The sequence below is a fragment of the Poeciliopsis prolifica genome, unplaced genomic scaffold (assembly GCF_027474105.1).
Source record: "Poeciliopsis prolifica strain line A6 unplaced genomic scaffold, Auburn_PproV2 SCAFFOLD061, whole genome shotgun sequence".
NCBI lineage: Eukaryota > Metazoa > Chordata > Actinopteri > Cyprinodontiformes > Poeciliidae > Poeciliopsis > Poeciliopsis prolifica.
The window spans coordinates 1,445,109-1,467,466 of NW_026562436.1; the positions used below are offsets into that span (position 1 = coordinate 1,445,109).

General features: G+C 40.0%; 1 protein-coding gene across 2 annotated transcripts; it reads right to left on the reverse strand.

The window, feature by feature from the left end:
* Window positions 1-52: 52 nt before the first annotated feature.
* On the reverse strand, window positions 53-12,268 carry septin5b (septin 5b). Of its 2 annotated transcripts, XM_055060627.1 has the most exons (12): window positions 12,036-12,268; window positions 11,791-11,801; window positions 10,713-10,803; window positions 10,535-10,621; window positions 10,327-10,450; window positions 8,557-8,691; window positions 7,779-7,896; window positions 6,485-6,586; window positions 5,631-5,727; window positions 5,420-5,555; window positions 4,221-4,323; window positions 53-2,199 (listed from the first exon to the last, which is right to left on the reverse strand). In XM_055060627.1, exons 1-12 carry the CDS (start codon window positions 12,223-12,225, stop codon window positions 2,137-2,139), a joined length of 1,257 nt encoding a protein of 418 aa, XP_054916602.1. In that variant the 5' UTR covers window positions 12,226-12,268; the 3' UTR covers window positions 53-2,136. The 2 variants fall into 2 exon arrangements, with proteins under 2 accessions (XP_054916602.1, XP_054916601.1); XM_055060626.1 differs by lacking the exon at window positions 53-2,199 and having other exon boundaries at window positions 3,936-4,323.
* Between the last annotated feature and the right edge of the window lie 10,090 nt (window positions 12,269-22,358).

Sequence of the window (22,358 nt, forward strand, 5' to 3'; positions counted from 1 at the left end):
GACTGTTCTACAATATCTCCCAAGTGAATACAGAAAATGCAGACTGCTGAGACAATTCTCACATCATTTTTATTATCATCACAAAATTTTAAAACACAGTCTGATCAGCCACTGAAACAGAACAAAAACAATGTCTTGCAGTCCTGAGTGCTGGAAAACTCCTGTTGTCAGGGAGTTCAGTAAACATTTGTTGTTGTTTTTTCCTCTGGCTATTGTTCATTTCACAAGATTTACCTTCATGTTTCCAAATCATTACAATTCCCCAGAAGTGTAGAAAAGCAGATGATTAAATATGTAAACTCTCAGGAACTGAGAAAATGAAGGTTTGTGGAAACATCAGCTTTATGTTGGTGTCAGTTATTACTTGTAAGAAACATAAAAGGAGATTATATTTACACTAGTCTTTCTTCCAATGACTGTAAGATTGCCAAAATTGGAATAAGAAAATGTATTTCTTTAATTGAAACAAAGAAATTTCAATAACCAAAATGCTAAGACGTTTTTTGAGTGAGGATGATTTGTTTTTCAGCTATTAGTTTATGTCGCATCACACCAGTCACGTGGTCAACGACAGGAAGTTACTACTGGAGGGAAAGACGACAGGAAGTAGCTGGACAACATGTGTCAAAGATTTGATAACTGAATAAAGTTTGCCAGCATAGAAACATTTAGCCATGTTAAAACCAAGAGACCTAGTGACGTCTGTGTGTCACTGGGTGTGATCAGAACCAGGATTTTTTTCTGTTTTGATACCTGACATGTTAGAAAGATCCTGTAGACCCTGCTGCACAGGCCATCAAGACTTTACCTTATAACTCAGTATGTTCACGTATTGAAAACAATTCATCTGCACTTCATATTAGAGTGAAATAACCAGATCAGACATCAAACAAAACAATGGGTCATATAGTTCATTAAAAACAGGACTGTTTACAACACTTTGTTTGGTTTTATTTGATCATAATTTCTCTGTAGAGATGGTTAACAGCTGTTCAGGTTTATTTTGTATATTCTTCAGAGAAATTAACATGTGTTTAGAGGAGAAAACAGTAAATTTCAGGATATCTGAGATAGCTTCATGCAATTTTTGTAAAGTAATCAAGCTAAAACGAATTAAATAAAAGAACAACACCTATGATTAATTAATTCATATAGCGAGAGTGATACCTTATCAAGGTTTTAGACTTGAAAAATTTGAACTTTTTGTTCATCTACCTTATATATAATATTTCTAGAATTTCCTGACATCAGGTCAATTATAAATATTTTGTAATGTGCCAAAGAGCCTTTTCTGCCTTTTAAAATGAACTTCTGATAAGAAGCTCTGGTATCCAGCCACAAGCAGCAAAACCTGGATTTATTAACTCTATGCACTGGGTATTTATACATTTGAGCTTATGTGGATTTTAGAAAGTCCACCATAAATTCAAACATGCGTACTTTTTCTTGCTTTTAAGATTCATTAAAGTTGTCTCTTAAACTGCTGCTTCATGCAGCATTCAAAGTTCAGGATGAATATGATAATAAAGACCATGATGAGGAACCCAAACCTCTGATGTTATGTGAACAAAGATCCCTGTTAGAAAACTACCAGGAGTCTCCTTACAGTCATTTATCCAAACTCCATCAATAAGTCAAGACTTCTGCATCTAATATTGTGCTTTTGGGGGTTTTTTGTTGTTGTTTTTTTCTGTCACAACAGGAAGTCCTTATTTCTTATATCTAATGACTTTAAATATCTATGAAAACTCAATTCTCAAACCGTTTCCTGTTTCTAAAAATATAAAAATTTCTGATCTTTATATTCAAAAGCATCATAACAATTGACCACTGTTGGAATACTTATTCAGTAATTCAGCAAAGCATTGCATCTACTTTAGTCTATCTGATCAATTCAACCTACTGGCTAAAAATCTATAGATCACTTGGCTAAGGACTGCACTGAACAGAAAGCATGCTGTCTTAAAAACACTTTATCTGTTAATTGGCAAAGAGAAATTTTCTCATCTCGTCCCTGAAAGAAGGAGAGCAGTGTGGATTACACCATGCGTGTGTGTGTGTGTGTGTGTGTGTGTGTGTGCGTGTGCGTGTGTGTGTGTGTGAGATTATCGCTGCTGTGAACAGGCCGATCAGAGGTCACAGGTCCTGCCCGTGCATCTGCTGCTGCATCTTCTGCAGCATCTGCTGCATCCTCTTCAGCTGCAGAGGACCAGCCACATGGAGACAGGAAGATGGAGAGGAGAGCAGCGTGAGGAACAGACAGACTTTCAAAACTCATCAACCTTTTTCACAATTGAAAAAGGTTGATGAGTTTACATTACGTGAATGTAAACGTCAGGGAGCTTTCAACATCGATTTATGTGACAAACCAACACAAAGTAGAGTACGAAAGGAATGGAAATGATGCATTATGTTTTACATTAGTTACCAAAATGTAAAAAGTGTTGACCTCTCTGAGGTCTAATACCCCCAAATAAAATTTTGAACAATAGCAGACATAGAGGACAGTTACAAGTACCTAGGTATACCACAAGCAAATGGCAACCTCGATGAGGCCACAAGGAAAGGAGCCACAGCTAAATACCTCCAACGAATAAGGCAAGTCCTGAGAAGCCAGCTCAATGGCAAGAACAAAATCTGTGCGATAAACAGCTATGCCCTGCCAGTAATCAGATACCCTGCTGGAATAATTAGCTGGCCAAAGGAGGAGATAAAAGCCACAGATATTAAGACTAGAAAGCTACTAACCATGCATGGAGGGTTCCATCCCAAATCCAGCACCCTGAGACTGTACACGAGCTGCAAGGAAGGAGGCAGAGGACTAGTGAGTGTGAGAACCACTGTCCAGGACGAAACAACTAAGATCCATAAATACATCAGGGACAAAGCCTCAACAGACAATGTGCTCAGTGAATGTCTCAGACAACAGGGAACGGAGGGTTGAGGTGCCAGAGATACCATCATGGGAGGACAAGCCCCTACATGGATGTACCACCAGCAAATAACCCAAGTGGCTGATATCAGTAAATCCTACCAATGGCTGGAAAAAGCTGGACTCAAGGACAGCACAGAGGCCCTCATCCTGGCAGCCCAGGAACAGGCCCTAAACACCAGAGCAATAGAGGCCCAGATCTACCACACCAGACAAGACCCAAGGTGTAGGTTGTGCAAGGAGGCCCCTGAGACAGTCCAGCACATCACAGCAGGGTGCAAGATACTGGCAGGAAAGCGTACATGGAGCGACATAACCAAGTGGCAGGCATAGTGTACAGAAACATCTGTGCAGAATATGGACTGGAAACCCCGAGATCAAAGTGGGAAACACCCCCAAAGGTGGTGGAGAACGCCAGAGCTAAGATCCTGTGGGACTTCCAGATCCAGACAGACAGAATGGTAATGGCGAACCAACCAGACATTGTCGTAGTGGATAAACAACAGATAAAAGCCGTTGTGGTAGATGTAGCAATACCAAGTGATTGCAACATCAGGAAAAGGAGCACGAGAAACTGGAGAAATACCAGGGCCTCAGGGAAGAAACTGGAGAGGGCCTGGAAGGTGAAGACCACAGTGGTGCCTGTGGTCATCGGGGCCCTCGGGGCAGTAACCCCCAAACTGGAGCAGTGGCTACAACAGATCCCAGGAACAACATCAGACATCTCAGTCCAGAAATGTGCAGTCCTTGGCACAGCCAAGATACTGCGCAGAACCCTCAAGCTCCCAGGCCTCTGGTAGAGGACCCGAGCTCAGAGGATAAGAACCACCCGCGGTGGGTGAGAAGGGAATTTATATTATATATATATATATATATATATATATATATGGTATACTTTTTTCATCTAAAAGTTACATACTGCGGTTTTAAGTTGGAAACATCATACTTTTCTCTTTTTTTAAACATTTTCTACAAATATCAACATCCCGTAGAAGAAAATATATCCATCTTCTTTGATTCAATATGAATATAAATAAAATGGCAGTCCTTAAAAAATGGTAGTAAATTTACTATGGGAGATTTTTATCAAGATTTTATATTTTTTGTTTTGTTTTGTTCATGTTTTTTTCTCTTTTCATTCAAAAGTTAATGTAACGTTAATGGCCCAGATTATCCAAATACCAACACAAGAACTAGTTTTGAGATTTATTTGTGTAAAAACAAAATGTGTCATTTTCCTCCACTTTACATTTACACACAACAGTAGAGTGTGTCTCCTGCCACTCACTTCTTCATCTTTCCTCTTGATAAGCTTCTCTGTCTCCACGGCAGGCGTGGACAGAGGCAGGATGGGGATGGGACTCTCCACACGTTTATCTGCATTCATCTTACTGTAACAGGAAAAACTGATGTGAGGCTGCTGTATGACAAATTGTTTTTGCTCAGACATGAGTGGAAAAAATTGACTTTACCTGCTTTACCTGCTGTGTTTGTTCATTTCTTCATTTACAACAACAACAAAAAAAAAATAGCATCTTTACTGCAGTTCTGTATTACTGGACAGATGCTATGAACCTGAAAGTTTAACAATATGTTGGGGTCTTTATTTAATTAAAATAGTGAGGTTACATTTTTCTTTTATGTATATATTTTTCGGCAATATTTCTGTCAGTGCAGAAAGTGTGAGCATCATAAACACAGAACAACAGCATTAAATAAATTAAGTTAAATGTTATTTTTGTTTGCCGTCATACCAACAGTGGCAGATGAAAGCTAAAACAGATGAAAGTAATAGTTATGTGTTATAAATATCACTAGCATAGCTATTAAACATCGTAACATAACACTGGGTGATAATGCTGTATTTCCTTCATCACTGTAATCACATATATGCTTTTATAGCGACACAATTAAATCCTGTTGTACAATTTTATTTTTTCATTTTTTTTCTTTAAATTTCTGCTTAAATGCTGTGCAGTGAAACTGAGCTTTGTGATGTCAGAACTCCAGAGTGCTGGAGGTATTTTTATGGCCCAGCTCTTTGATCTCCAACAGCATCCTGCTCTGCCCACACTCATCTGCAGACACTTTCCACACAGGAGCATCCATCCCACACTAGGGACGCTTTGAGTGGAGCCTCTTCCACAGCTTTTAATTATTTTTATTTTTTTTTTAGATTACTTCTTGCACCCAGCTGCTCTAAAAGGATTTCTCTGTTACTTATCAGCCTATCAGCAAAGCTGGAAGGATGAATATCTAAAGCACTTTGCACCAATCTGATGGTTGAATAACATAAATCACTGATTCAAAACAATGAATATCTTTGTTATAAATATGTTAATATGTTAAAATATTCAATACTTTCAAAAAGAGTTTTTGAACTGGAAATGTTGCTTATGTGGTTTTTGTGATTAAACTAATTACAGACCCCGCAATTAACTTGATTAAAAATTTGAATCAGCTTGCTGTCCTATGGTTCTGGCTCACCTGGTCATGTTCTGGATGCATTGGGCCCGGTAGTTTTCATAGTGACAGTCGTTGGTGGTGTCTTTCAGGTCGTGCATGTGCGTCCTAATCAGCATGTTCCTGAGCTTCCCGAAGTCACAGTGGGACGGGTTCTCCACTGCAGGAAGAGGCCGACATGAGAGGCCGACACCCACCAGGAGCGGCAGCTGCAGACTGCAGCTCGGGGTCTTACCCTCTACGATCCCCCAAGGGTATAGGCGGCCCCTCACCCTCTGACCTCTGACCTCCAGCACTGTGTTCCCGCCGATCACTGCAAACGGAAGGCTCTCCTGCAGCGCCGACACAGATGTTTGAACATCCTGCAGTTTTATGATCATACTTACAAATAACTGCCAACGTTAATAAGGGGGATATTTTAATATTACATATTAAAATATTAAATTTACATAACACTTATTTTGATATTATATTTGAGTAAATAAAACATTTTCTTAAAAATCTTTTGAAAACATGCATAGGATAGAGTGGCGGTTTTTAGTAATATGGGCCACATGGGCAGATGCCCAGGGCGGCATCGGAAAGGGGTTGCACACCCAAGAACTGGAAAATAAACAAGCTTGTTACTACATTTGTGGTCATGAGTCCTGGGAGACTACATGGCCTGCTTTCTGCTCCAAAAACAACAATCAGATAATATAATGCATTTTAATTGGTTGAAGCGCAGCAGGAGGAGGGGCTTGGCTGTTCCCAAGAGAACCACAGCTACATATACGTATTTAGATTTCAAGGTTACAAAGTTAGGCGTGGTGATCAATCACAGTGCTAGAGTGTGATTCATTTGATTACATTTTTGAACTGATTGGCAGCATTAGAAATAACCCACTGTTTTATACTATGATATATATATATATATATATATATATATATATATATATATATATATAATATATATATATATATATATATATATATATATATATATAAAAGCAGACTTATTATTCCTGAGCAGAGTGCGATGTAATTAAATTTACTGCTCGAAATTTCAGTGTACATGTTTTAGGCCCTTTCATTTCAGACCAGGCCTACCTTCAGCCCTTTATCCTGCTGTTTGATCTCCTCATCTTCATCAGAGTCGCAGTCGGGGAACTGGTAGATCTTTATCCCAAACTTATCGATCTCTTCCCTCACCTGGAAGGACCAAACACACGGTCAGGGACGTGACGGGTCACAGCAGGAACACATATGCCTCGGCGTGCAGAGCTGGAACTTTTCAGGAGAAACAAAATTCACTTCAAATAAAATCTTCTTATGAAGACGTCTGAGTCATTCTGAAACCGCTCCAGAGTCTGAACCTGACATTCTGCTCGCTTGCTTGTTTAATTGATTTCAGATTAGAGAGTTCGAAAATAACTCATGGTTGTCATAACAACCATCACATGGCATGGGTTGTTTTTATATCTCAAGCATGTAATTGCTGCACTGATTAAAAAGAATATATTCAAATTTCAAGATCTAAAATTCTAAAAGTTAAGTAAGGGTAATTATAAGAGAACTGGAGAATGAAGTTTGTGAAGCTGAATGGCCAAATGAGGTTTTGTGTTCTATAGGAACAAAAGAAAGATTGAATTTTCTCATGTATATATTTGTTTCCAAAAATTAGATAAAACACTTTTAATGTGCATCACAAATAGTGCAAACTGTATATTCACCATTATAATTATCACAATTATCAGATTTGAAGTTGTTTAAAGTTTTTTAAGTAGACATTTGTTATGAATTCCAGTGATGAAGGTGAACAAATTAAACAAGTTCACAAGAAGAACCACGACGGCAGATTAGGGCCGTAGAAACAAAGGTAGAGATCTGCCAAAAAAAAAAAATCCTGAAATGTTGAGGATAATAAAACATTTCTAGAAAAAATGACATTTCTGAATGCCAAACGTCAAAATTTTGGAAGAAAAAAACTCAGAAATTTTAAGATGAATCTCAGAAATTTTCTAGGAAAAAAGAACATGGAAATTTTTGATTTTGAAAAGTTGAATAATTGCTGGAAAAGATCGAAAGTTTTGAGACTAATATAAAAAGAATTATAGAAAAAAAAAACAAGGGCATTTCTTATTTTGAAAAGTCCCAAATTTACAGGAAAAAATATACTTTTTAAGCCTGGAAATTTCCAAGTTTCATGAGACTAATGTGAAATTTTGGGGGGGTGGAGTGGAGATATACTCTTTGTTTTTGACCTATAACGGCCCTGATTGGGCTTCATAAAGAAGCCGTACCATACAGTCCAAGCTACACTTCTTCACAGTGTTCCAGGTTACAGTCTGAATGTGGTTCTCTCTATTCCTCAGATAATCCAGTTCCTGAAGGAAACAGATACCTGTTCTTTGAGCCTCTTTATCTCAGAAGGCGTGAGGCAGTCGGCCTTAGCGATGAGTGGAACCACGTTGGCTTTGTCCTGAAGGGCCTTCATGAACTCCACATCGATGGGACGGAGCCTGAGGCAGGATGTCAACGTAGCGCACATTCAATACAGTGGAAGAAATATTTATTTTCAAATTTATTCAGCTTTTGTGTTTATGTTGCACTTAAATATTTCACATCATTAATGAGACTTTACCATCGCACCAATATAACCAGAGTAAATACAAAAGAAATACTTTTTACCTGATGATTTCATTTAGTGAGGGAAAATGAGATGAGGTGGATTAGATAACCAACTCTTGTGGTAAAGTTCAATCACTCTCAGAAAATCATAAAATGCTATCAATAATCATCCTTTCTGGTTCTGTTAACCTTGCTGTTACATGGTGCCTCACACACACAAATTCCAAAATTGATGAAAAACAGTCAGTGGTTTGTAACGTTTCTAACACAGATCACTGCTGGCCAAAAAAACACTCAGGGTCATCTCACATTTTCCAATTTTTCTTTCTGTGTTCATTCAGTGAAACTTATTTGATGATTTGAAACATGCTAATGTGACAGAAACTGAAGAAATGTGCTCAAGTTATAGACAAGTATGCCTCGGTGTATTTATGTGTGTCTATGGGGTGTGTGTGTGTGTGTGTGTGTGTGTGTGTGTTGTGTGTGTGTGTGTGTGGGTGGTGTGTGTGTGTGTGGGTGTGTGTGTGTGTGTGTGTGTGTGTGTGTATTACCCTTGTCCAAACGGGGATATAAAGTAAAGGCAGCAGTGGACCCTGTTATCCTGGATGTTCTTCCTGTTCAGCCCACTTTCATCCCTGAAGTATTGTTCAAACTGCTGGTTGATGTAGTCTGTTACCGGAGTCCAGCTACAAAACACAAGGATACACTTTTCAATGCGTGGCTGTTCCAGATGGCAGCAAAAAGCAACTTATCCAAATAGCTGGAGAGTCACATCTCCAGGGAAACAGCAGGAGCTGTGAGAGAGCTAGAAATATCATCAGTAGAATGTGTCCACATGGCTCTCACACAAATAGCTGTGGAAACCATGCAGTCCATGATAGGAACGCACCAATCCACTTTATTCTCCTCTGATACCAATATTTGAGGCTTAGTAAACACCGATCCGATACAGAACACCAGATGAATTCACTACAAATGAAATACATGAAATGGATGGAGTCAGAATAAACATACTGTGTTAGTGGACAGAAACAGATACATCAAAAAATCAGTGAAATAAAAAGGAGCACAGTTATATATGTATTTTTTAACTCTATACCAGTGGAGCTACTTAAATACAGCGTCACAAGTTTGGTCAAACATGTAAAAGCAGCTTTAGTCTGGTCAGTCAGTGGGGTTAGGAGTAGATCAGTTAATGTAAAATAAATAATAATGGACTAAAATGAGCCGCAACAAACCTTCTTTCAAACGGTTCAGAAAGTTATATTATTGATTCTAAATATAATGTCAAATAAATAACTATAGAATTAAGCTGAATGGATCTGCCCTCCTGAAATGGGCATGTTGTCACCTGATCCAGAATTTTGTCGATATCAGGTCCAATACAGATATCAATATCGAATCATTGCGGTTCTAGTCCACAGGTGGAACATGCTGTGTTTTCCTCTCCATGCTGCTGCGTTTTGGTCTCACCGCTGTTCACATCGGGAGACACATCCGCAGGAGTAAAAGGTGAAATCATGCCTGCCTCATGAGCAAGGCATCAGATCCCAGCCGATGTGTAGAGCATCCATAACAGCTGGTCATAACAGTTAGTTCTCCGTCAGGGACAACAAAACTGTATGATTCACAAAAACAAGCTTCGTTCTGTTAATGTGAGACAGTCCCTCTGTCATATTGATCTATAACCTGGTTGCCATGCCGACCGCTGTGTCTACTGCAGGTTGATTAAATTGGAGGGAACAGGATTTGACTTTGCTTCAGTGGGATAAAATGGAAATCTTTGCAGCTCTGCATATAAATTGTCATAATTCATTTATAATAATCTAATAACTAACAACATTGCGCATGTCTCTGCTTTCTCTGTTCCAGTCAGCAGCATTTCTTCAATGACTGGCCAAATGTACAATACACAAAAGATTTGAACAAGTTCTAAATGTTTTCACTTATAGGTTTCACAAAAATCTAAAGTTGAATTCAGTCCAGGTTTGACCAGCATATTTGGAGTTCTTGAATTAATTAAAGATGTTTAATTAATGATGAAAAAAAGTAACAGAGTCTGTTCCAGCCTGTCATGTTTTCTTACATTGCTTAAGTTTTTTGGTTAAAAAGGCTTTGAATAGCACCTTTATAAAACTGCAATGTTCTTAATAAAAATAATCAAAAAATAAAAGCAAAATATGAACAGAGCCAGTGTAGGCTGAGATGCACAACCAAACTTTGTTTTTTAATGTATTCTGTAAAGTAATGTATTCTGTAAAGTAATGTATTCTGTCACTCATGCTACAGGAGCTCCTGGACAAAGTTTGAATGTCTTTTACCACTCTGTGTTGTTGACAGCGTCTCCAAAACCTGGCACATCCACGATGGTGAGCTTCAGCTTCACGCCCTTCTCCTCGATGTCCACCGTGTGCTTTGTGATCTCCACCGTCTGCTTGATTCGCTCTTTTCAGGGAGGAGAAACAGCACAGCGGTCAGTCAGATAGTCAGACTAAAACCAGACAGACAGAAGCAGAATCAGCAGCTCACCCTCAGCGTTGAGCAGCTTCCTCTCTTTGTACAGGTCAGTGAGGAACAGGCTGTTGACCAGCGTAGATTTACCCAGACCAAACTCACCTGCATCACAAAAATCTTAGTTGTTACAGTTTATTCATATGTGTGTGTATATATATATATATATATATATATATATATCAATCAGACTGACCTGCCACCATGAGTGTGAAGTCGAAGCCTTTCTTCACTGACTTTCTGTGCAGTTGGTTGGGCAGCGTCGCAAATCCCACATACTCTTTGTCCTAGAGACAAGCAAATAGTGATGTTACAGCACACACACACACACACACACACACACATTTTATGATGCACTGAGGATGGAGAGAGAGAACTCCTGACAGGGTGAGAAAGCTCTGCAAGTCAATGAGTTGATGAAATCTGAAGGGTTTCCTTAGAAACTTCAAAACTAATTTAAATGATATGAACTTAATGCAATATTTCATAACTGTGATCAACTGAAATAATCTCGAGACAGCATTTGTTATAAATTGAAGTAATAATAAATCTAATTCAATTAAATGAAATTAAATAAAGGAATTGAATTGAATTGAATTGAATTGAATTGAATTGAATTGAACAGGTCCAAAGAGACTTTTCCGGCTCTGGCGCTGCAGGTTGCACTAGAGCAACATATGCCTAGTTGCACCCACTTAACAAACACACACTCATTCGGCGACACACAGATCAGAAGGCAACTTGGATTCCAATGCCTTGCCCAGAGGCACATTGACCACTCTACCCTCTGAGTCTCAGTTGGTCCAACCTGTGTCCCTCATCAATATTTTCTCACATTTGTTGGAACAGGTCTCTTTGGACCTGTTCAATTCAATTCAATTCAATTTATTGCTGTCTGGCTCTTGATCCCCAGTAGAAACAGAAAGGTTTCCTCTGTCAGGTTGAGGAGTGGATGTGTGTGTCCCTCCTGACTCTCTGCTGCTCTCTGCTTCTCTGTCCTCTCAGGACTGCAGTTATCCTGCGCATCTTTTCTCTCCACTCAACTTTCTATGAACGTGTTTGTGCACAGCTCGTGATGTTCTTATTTACTGGGAGGCACGTGCATAAATCGTACTCCAATGCTCTCAGTCATTAGTGACCCCCCCCCTCTTGACGGCATCATCTCCATCAGCTGTTGTAAATGCAGACGGTGCCACGCGGCTGGAGACGGGTCTTTTTTCAACACGTTTTATACACATACAGTCAAACACCTCCATCAGCCCAGTGCTCTTTACCTCCGAATCCTCTGCCATCACGAAGCCGAATTCCAGCAGACATGGAGCCGCGGCGGTTCCCCAGGCGGAGGAGGAGAGACACAGAGAGAACCGTCACCCAACCTGCCGGTGTGTGTGTGTGTGTGTGTGTGTGTGTGTGTGTGTGTGTGTGTGTGTGTGTGTGTGTGTGTGTGTGTGTGTGTGGGGGTGTGGGTGTGTGTGTGTGTGTGTGTGTGTCGGTTCTCTATCACCTGAGGGGAGCTCACCTGCTCGGAGTGCGCGGCTCCGGTACCTGCTGATGGACGTCATGTCTGACCCGGTGGAAGACGCTGCCTGGCTGAATGGAAGGGGCGAGTCGGAACCGAACCGAACCGAACGTCCGTGACCGCGGCACGGGGACAGGACGGGAGCAGGCACGAGCCAAAACGAGCCAGAATCACTCGGAGAAAAGCACATCTGTCACCGCGACTTCCTGGAGGCGCATTCAGACGGTGCCTGGTTCTGGTGAGGATGAGTGGGTGAAAAAAAAAAAGAGGAAAAATGTATTAGCAGTACACCAGGCCACCAGCTGGGGGCAGTGTCCGCCTTCACGTAAACAAAGACTGTTGCACTTTAAAAAACACAAAATAAATAATAATTCATATATACGCATTGATATAAATTGATTAGAGAAAATGTTGACATCAGACTGACAATGTGAATAAATGCAAAATAATCTATCTTTTAAAAAAAACAAGAACCCCGTTGTTAAATTAGAAATTAAAAGTATTTTTTTTGTAAGAAAAAATGATTTTAACTTAACGAGAAACATCCACGCTAATTACTGCCCAGCTTGTAAAATCAGATCATCTTTGGATTAGAACCTTTCTGCAACACATGCAGTATAAGTTTAAAAAATAAAAATAAAAATCTTAAAAAGCAAAATCGCTTCCTGATTTAAAGAAACTCAATGACATGACAAAGTTATTGATAATGGTCGGTTTTGTGAAGGTTATTGGAGAAGCCATGGGGCAGTGGTCAGATGTTGGGTCCAGCATGTGAGAGGAAGCAGAAGCACCCAGAGATAATTCAGAAATGTGTGGGAGGAACATGTAAACTCCACAGAGAGACTCACTGGCTGGGATTTCAAGCTCCAGATAAGATGTGCCTGAAAGAAGAAGAAATGAAAAAGACAATAAATATAAAGTTTGTTTCATGGGGCAGTGTAGTTTCCATTGACCATAGAGTAGTGCAAAGTCAAAGTATGAAAATAAATTTGCTTAGTGGAAACACATTTTTTTAATAAAAAGTTTTTCTGTGTTAGGTTGAGGTGGTTCTGTTGATGCATTTTGCAAAACTGAAATGGAAAGACTTGAAAACACATGAAAGTTCCTGCATAGATCCACAAAATGGTGATCAGTTCCACTCAAAGTGTTCCAGATGACTCCACACAGTCAAAGCATAGATTTATAATGTTTACTTCTTATGTCGACATAAGAAGTCAACATTCTTATGCAGATTTTTTTTGGGTATGTTCTTTGGAGTTTAATGATCAGCATCAAAGTCCAGTTTCACTTGTTTTGAGTTGAACTTGTTTTGAGTTGGGGGACACATCTCGATTAATGCTTTTTGGAGGGTTTTTAGTTTTGTTTGTTTGTTTTTATATTTCCAGTTTTTATATTATATTTAAAATATATAGGAACGTTTTTTTTTTTAAATGATGAGGCAACATCTTTTCTCCTGGCAGTCAGTGTAACATTCTCTAGAATATTTTCCGCCTCATGAGTTCACAAGAAGCAAGGAGGAGATTAAAACGAACGCTTACAGGAAAGCTAAGTTCCTGAGAAAGACTCAGCCCAAACAGAATATATAATCATAACCATGTGCAGCGAAACCCGATAATGCATGTGAGCAAAGATATGTTCAGTAAAAACAAGAAAATATTTATATATATAAAAATAAAAAAGCCTTTACAGAGCTACAACAGTCTGAGCCTCTCAGGTCTATATTCACAATCAATCTTTAAACATGCTGGGTTGAAAATCATCTGGTATGAAAGAAATGTTTTCATGACGAAAAATGGGAAAATGTGTTTTTTTGACAACGTTTTGCTCACACTTGTGATGGAAACATAGCCACTGGCAACATCAGGCTGTTGATTATGTGATTTCTGATGCGCAAATAAAGAAAGTGTTTCTGTTGCACTTTCGATTTAGTCAAAAAGAAACACAAACTCACAGCTCCAGATGTGGTAGCTTTTCATTGTGTTTGCAAAACTCAGTAGAAAGAAAGTCAGGACAACAAGAACCTCAGAGGAAAAACAAATCCACATGTTTCCCTGAAATATCACGTGTCTAACTTACAGTAAAATCTCCCTTCCCCATGGAGAAGGGAGGACCTCCCTTCCCTAGAATGATATAATACTGATCAGTGTCAAAGGAAGGAATGAAGTCATGGAGTTTATTATGAAAATCTGCTGAGTGAAAAGAATGTGTTGGCTTTAGGATTTGGTAGGAAGATATTTTGCTCTTGCTGTTGCACAAGATGGCTCTGAGAAACTTAACACCATGACACATGTTGTATCGATCACGTCTTCTGGATGCAGAGCACAACCAAACATGGAGAAGCAGCATAAATCTGGACACTTTCAGAAACTGCAAAACAGCTGAAACACCAAGTCCCTTCAAATCAAGGCTAAAAAACATTCTTCATCCGCGTCTGGAACGTCACTGGTTTCAGTTCGGATTGCAACACCAGGACAAACCGTATTGGATGGAGAGAAGGAAAGGCCTGAAATGCTGATGTGTTGGATAAATGACACAAACAGATCACATTTGGAAGGTCAAAGCTAAGGGAAATATGTGTTCACAAATCATTTCAATGATTTAACAAGCAAGCAGAGTTGTGTTAATTTATCTAACATTGAAAGACAAATCTGTGTCTGTACTACGGATGACGATATTATCGGAATGGCATCGATATCGGTCGACATCAGCTGTAAATTTAATATCAGACATTCCGACAAAATAGTTCACTGATATAGAAGTGATATAAAAAGCCATATAAAACATGAGAAACTCTTAAGTATTAATGCACGGCTGATGTGCTTTTCACCTGTTGCTTGTGAACATGTTAAGTTTTGCTTCGTAAAGATTTACACTTTTTGTTGACACTTAAAAAAAATGAAATGAAACACTGGCTTTATTTTTTTATTGCTGCCCAGAACAACTAAACATATTAGCATAAGATCAGAGTTTATGGAAGGGTGTAGACCATATGCCACCATAACTACATCTATATGACAACAACACTATGTGAACACTTCTCCTGCGACGACACAGTGACTTCAGCTGGGAAGCAGGTTACCACAGGAAGTATGGAGTGAGCGCCGTACAATGGCCTATTACATGTGTTTTCAGTTGATCTGTTGACTGCCAAGGAGCACAGAACCTACCAGGAGGAAGTGTGTATTGTTCTGCTGGAGCATTTTCTCCTTCTCAGTGGCATGGGGACAATGGGCTCGGGCCGTTATTTGTTCTTCGCAAAACACACAGGAATACCAAGAAGACAAATAGAAAATAAAAAATAAAAAAAGCCAAGAGTTACAGTCGGCGTGCTCCACTGATCTTCTGAGAAACCAGCTGGTCAGAATTCCAAGAAGACAAACTGACGTTTCTCACATAAACGTTGGTGGACATGTAGAAATCTCAAAGATCGGGGCAGCCTGAGAGCGGAGGCAAACGGGGGGGGAGGTGTGGAGAAAGGGTTGTGATCTGTGTGGCCCCTCTGCTATCTCTGATCACACTCCACAGAGACAGGAAATGGTGCTGCTGCATACAGGAAATGAGGCGATGGCTCAGATAAGATGGGAAAATGCTTCCGGAAACCAATACAAGTCCAGGCATAAACAGAGCAGGAGAAGCAAGACCGTCAATCAGCCTCCTGCAGCACATCCACGGTCACCGCCACACAAATGAACACAAAATGGCCGCCGCGCCAAGATCCTTCAGTCTTATTTATCACCAGCATAGTCATGTCTATTGTGGCTGAGTTCATTTACGTTGTTGTCAACACATGTGCCTTTAATGTAGGGTTGAGTCACTATTGTCCTCTAATCACTTGATGTTGGCTCCTCTGTGATTACTTCCTGTGCATCATCACTCTGACCTCTGGAAAAATCAACCTCCTGTTAACGACTGCCATCATCACTTACACAGCTATTGAGTTTTATCAATATTCAACAGCTGCATATCTATCGACATTTCAAAAATAAATTTGCTTAATGGAAACATGTCAATTTTGGAAAAAAAATAATAATAATCTTTTTTCACTAAAAAGTTTTGGCACAAGGATGAGGTGGGGTTTGGGGCTGAATTAAAATAGTTTTATTTTCCAAAACTGCAACGGAAACATCTTTTTCACATTTCACCAGTAACATAATCAACATGTCGCCACTGATGCAAACCACAAAGAAGGAGACGGCAGGAAGTAGCTGGAAGATCCCGTTTTTTAACGGCTTATCTCTGGAACAAACTTTTTATTGAGTTTCTTATTTCATCGCAATCGCAAAGTTGTGTTCGACATTAGCGAAATATTAGCAAAGTTTTATTAGCACTGTGTTTGACTGTATGTTAGCGATGCAGTTTCACCATTTAATTCAAGTGTGAAGGACAAGGGACACATCTAAACTTTTTAGACCGCAATCACACAGGAAACACCTAACTGTGGAATCAACAGAAAATAGAAACCTGACTTAAAATGAAAACAACCGATGTTGTTCAAAGCCGTCAACACTGGAAACAACACATCGCATGTGGCCTCTGGTTCTCCAGGAAACGCCCTTTATTTTTGGCTCCATACGTTACAATGAAGGGCTTTATTTTGGTTTATCAGCGTCCGCTGATGTATGGAAGCTTGTGGCCAGTTTGCGGTGGAGGAGGTGCTGCACCACACACCACTGAGGCTGCTGCCCTGCAGACCGCCAGGACCGGGTTTGAACTCAGGAGCTGCTCTGTGCCATTACATTAGTAGAACCCGGCTCAGAGTTAACAAAATGACCAGAGAACTGTTTCTCCTGCTGATGCTCCTCTTCTGGACAACAGGGTTTATTAGCAGCTAATAGCAGACATGCAGTTATCCAATCACGGAGCGTTTCAGGACTTATTTAAATCTTGTGCAGAACATCTAAACTAAAATTTGAAGCAGTGATGGGACCAGTCCAAACCAGCATTACACATTAGCATTAACAACTTTTGGTTGCATAGTGAATGAAAATAGAGCAGTCAAGACATTATTCCTGACTAAATAACTACACTGACCTCTTATTTGACTCCTTACGATGTAAAAGCTTCAGACTCGTGTCGTTTAGCCTCAACAGTCTGGTACCTGGATATTTCATCCATATCCTCTCGACAGGCACAAAATGCAGGTTTAGAAATGGTGGAGAAAGTTATTTTTCACTAGTCAACAAGACAAATTTAGTTACTTTAGAACCTGATGTAAAGATCTGACATTTAAAGAATACTCACGCATAGTGACCCGCGATGTCATCAAATCATTTGTGTGTTGAAAGAAAATAAAATTATTCAGAAACTGATTCTGATTGGTTGTTCCTAGTGACATTTGTTTCTGCAGATGTCACTAGCAGCACTCAGTGGAGGCAGTGGAACGTGATCTTTTTCACGAATGTAAAAGAATACATTTTTGTTTTTAAAAAATGTTCATACTGTAGCTTTAAGAATTCTTTCTCTGTTACTGAAAATGTTCCATGTACAGATGATTGAAGGTCATTTTTATAGGATATTAAAAAGAATTACAAACTAATCTGAAGGTTCCACATTCTTGACCATTGAGTCATTTCAAACCATTTTCTACAGTTCAGTGTTTCAGACTGAATAATGTTGGCATATATGAAGATAAACCTGATGTTTGTGTTTTGAGGTATTTCTCTCTTCTTTTTTTTTTTTACCTTCATTTGAAACAGGTCAAACAGATGAAGCTTTAACCATGACCAGACAGTAAATGGCTGCAGTACTTTCAGCACAGCTTTGGCCTTTTAATGGACCTCCAGAAGCCGGGCCGCGGTGGAGGAACTCTCAGCTGCTGGACTCCGTCACATCCAGCCTTTGTTAAAGCAGGTGGACTGAGTCACTAGGAGGAGAAGAGAGGAGGCAGAGGCACAAACACATAAACTGCATCGTATCACCGCAGACTGACGACCTCCTTGTGTTGGGATTTCCTCCTGTCTGAATCACTGCACTTAAAGGTTCCCTTTTATGGTTGGCAAAAACATAACAAAAATCAAACTTGTCTTTGTTTCCTGCTGTCTCTCCTGCTCTGGTAAAAAAACAAACAAAAAAAACGTATGCCCCAAACCCAATGCATGCTGGTCCTTTACCAGTCCTTGCACTCAAAGGTAATGGACCCAGAGCTCTTCCTGTCTCATAAAAATCAATCAATCAACCAATAAATAAATAAAATAGGCAATTAGTAACCTGCAAATAAACCCCACCTGAACCCCACAAAAATATTAAGTAAATAAATTTGAACAAAATGCCTAATATTGACAAAATGTATGTACACTTTTGAATTTGTTACAACAGAAAGTTACAACAAACAAATCTAAAAAAAATTTCTTGCCAAGTTTTCTGGCATTTAGCACAAAGAATTAATTTTGGTAATTACAACTAAGCAAAAACAAGAAAAGTTTGGTCAGATTTAAATTCAAACAGTGAGAAAAATACAAGTTTGCAATTTTATTCTGTGTGTGAATATCTAGACCTACAGTATGTCGTTGTTCGTCATTGTTCGTCATTGCTGCTGGACTCCGTCAGCAATGACGGCAATGTAGTTTTATCACCAACCCAGCAGACGTTCAAACTCTTTGCCAGACAAACCAGCATCAACAAAACATCATAAAACAACGCGAGGCAGGCAGCATCAGCAGGTGACATTTGATGGTGGATAATAAAAAAGGGCTGATGTGGAAAAGGAGGAGGTCAACATTCCCTGCTGGCTTGGAGAACAATGGAGTCACAGGGAAGTGATAAGACACAGGACATCCTAACACGTCTCAGGCCTCTGGCACACTGCTGCTGCTGCAGCTGCTGCTGCTGCTGCTGCTGCTGCTGCTGCTGCTGCTGCTGCAGCTGATCACAACAGTGCAGTTATGATCAGCTGCACTGTAGATTGTTTTTATGCTTCTCTGATGACGTTGTGTTTGCTATAACAGAACGGGAATATTTAGCTCCACAGCAGGAACTCATACGTAAATATAAAGATTGCTCAGGTTTCCTTCCTTCAGGTTAATGATTTTTAACTCCTTTGCTGCTTTCGAACAGACTGTTTGCAGTAGAGGTCTTTGCACTGCCTTCACCGCTTTGTTGCTCAAGTATTCCCAGCTCTTTGTCATGTGACACAGACTTCAAAGTATTTTCTTGGTATTTGACCGTATAGATAATTATCACAACATCTTTCTTTATTTTCCAAAAGAAAGAAAGATGAAAGACGTCCAGTCAGCGCTTTGTTGTAGAACAACCTGTCAGTCTCACTTGCGTCTTCCATCATCCACCCTGTACCTGTTTGCTGTTTTGTGAATGAAGACCACCAGTGCCACAAAAGACTTTGTAAAAGGTTAAAGGGCAGCACAGCAGGGCATTTGGTGGCCCTGTTTTCTTGCCCCAAGAAGGTTCTGAGCTGTTGCAGAAACAATTGCTTCCTGGAAGTTGATGTTTTAAATTTAACCCAGTCACTAACATTTGCCCTTGACGCATGTAATGCATCAGTTCGATGCTATGAAGTTTATGAAGCAGAAATTGCCTGCGCTTGGAGCAACCCTGCTTTAATGCACAGAGAGACGTGTCTCCAGCCGAACAAAGCTGCTGATGTTCATTCAATGTTTGGAATCGTGACCCACACCACTAAGCGGCTTCGTTCACTTCCTCTGCTGCCGTCGCTGAAACTCCAGACAATGTCATCAAAATCAATGTCATCGTTCACAACTTGTCCTGTTCGCTGATTGGTCTGGTAGAAAAATCTGCAGGAGGAATCCAAGTCAATGGCAGAAAGCTGAGAATGTCTGTGAAGGGGAGATGAGAATTGAACGGAATAAAACAGGAAGGCCCAAAAAGAGAGAACCAAATAAATATAATAAACCTTAATAAGAAGAGGTGGTGAAACCCCATCATCACACACTGACCCGCTGGCTTTCGGTCTATTACAGTCCAGGAGGTAAACATCAGATATTTTGGAGCCTGCAGAAGCAGGATGCTGTTTTTTGAGCAACCGTGAACATTAAACCAAAGAGAGAGAAGAGGAAACATCTGGCTTTTTAAACACACACTCAGAACACACACACACACACACACACCCACACACACGATGACAATAGTTTGCTCCCCTTATTGAGTTTGCTGGCCGTCTCCACTGTCTCACTGTTGATTAAGACACATTCTCCAGGCTTATTTATCCGGTCAGAGCACAGCAACTCTGACCCACTCACCTGCTACGTGACATCATGACATGTTCTGCTTCATGCACGCGCGTGTGTGTGTGTTTGTGCATGTGTGTGTGTGTTTGTGTTTGTGTGTGCACTGCAGTAATGAGATCTCCAGGTGTGGAGCTGATTGTGTTTTTCTGAAGGAACATTTCCTTTGTCATCACACAGGCGTCCAGTTCAGACTGAATGACCAGCAGCAGGTTTGGCTTTACATTCTTAGCTGGCAGGTCATTTCCTGCACACGTTTCTATCTACAACTGGGCTCATAAGTTTACATACCCTGGCAACACTGCAAAAACACAAAGTCTTACCAAGTATTTTTGATCGGTTTACTAGTGCAAAAATATACACTGGAAACATGCCGAACTAACTTACAAGTAACTTTTAAGCAAGATATATGAGTTTTTAAGTCAATATTTCCTTAATATTGCTTTTTTTCCCCCTTTTTTTTAGTAATAGCTCGACTGGCAGATAATTTTCATCTATAAAAATGTATTATAACAAGTGAAATCATCAGCCAGTGGAACTAGTGAGCTCAGTAGATGTGCAGTTCCAGCAGGTGTTTGCTGATTGCTGCTGGCTAGTCTGAAGGAGCTGAATGGGGGAGTGAAGGGGAGAGATGCTCTGTGAGCTTGGAAGCTGAAGCTCCGAGGAGGAGCTGTGTCTCGACGGCGGGGCATGCGTTTTGCACAGCTTAATGGTTGCCATGATGGATTTATCAAACATGCATGAAAGAATCAAAACATGCCAGGTGTGTTTTAGATGAGGGAATAACATCATAACATAATGTACAGCTCCAAAATGTCTAATTTACATGATACTGCCCCTTTAAGGAGCAAAATGAAAGTAGGAGAGGGCGATATCAGTTATGAGGGGCAAACTGTCCAGCAGTCATGAGGTTTACTATTCGTGTTGGTTGGCTTACTGAACTTCTTGGCCTTCCACTGTTTCCCACATCCGCTCTTTCAATTCACAACTTCCTTGTGAAAAATGTCACCCAGAGCACGGTCACCAGAGACACGGCAGCACAAATTTTGAGCCGAGTAAGCAAAGCTGACTGGAAAATAAAGTTACAGATAATTCATTTGAAAGCTGTGTTTTTCAAATCATTTACATAAATCTCTGTGCAATGTGTCACCAACTGGCTCTGATCTGTTATCAACCCCTGCTGCTTCTCTGGCCCACTTGTTAGAATATAATGGTTTCTGTTGCTGGGCATCACTTCCACCTCCAGGTCCACGTTTTGGGCCAAGTGTTCATTAGAGAGCAGAGATGCTATCGCTGAACCACACCTCTTCCTCCTTCCATTCTGTGTTATCTGCCTCAGAGATCCCTGTGGGTGAGTCAACGGAAAGCCCAGCACCGTGGCCCTGAGCCGTTATGATTCAAACATGTTTGTCTGAATTAGACAGAGTGAGTGCAGTGCTCAGAAGGCGGCGGTGTGATTAGAGCGGGTGTGGCGCGGCTTCAATCAGCACGCTTGGTTCTGCTGCAGTAAACATCAGACATGGCGGCACAGAGAAACTCAACCGTTGTTCATTTCCAGCCCTTGCATGCCAATTTTAGACTGACCCCGCCCCTCTCTTTTTTTTTCTTTTTGTTGAAATTTTTATAAGTGAAATGTGTGACCACATTCCAAAAAAAAAAAGATAGAATCACTGCTCTGTTTTGCTGCTTGGCTTGCTCTTTATGTAGGTCAGAAAAGCAGGCGGCTGGGTGAAGCGTCTCTCCCAGGGACAGAATTCCAGGGGAAAACTCCAGAGTCCCAGGGAAAAAAAATTCAGAATTTCAGAACAAAATCCATCAGAATTCTGGGAATTAAGTCAAAAATCTTTTGTATTTTTTTTCTTTTTTTATTTAATCTTTACTGATTCTCAAGAAAGTATCATTTACATGGTCTTAGGCATCTACATCACAAAATCAACTCCAACATGTGAAAGAAGGAGCACAAGTAGAACTCTGCCTTCTAACAGTCAAATCAAAAATGGAACTACATTCCTTGAGAAAGATTATAAGGTGAGGAGTAAAAGAGAGTGAAAGAAGTAGAGAAAAAAAAAATCAAACTAATAAAGCCAGAAATCTAAAAAGCAAACCACAGAGAAAAACACACTAA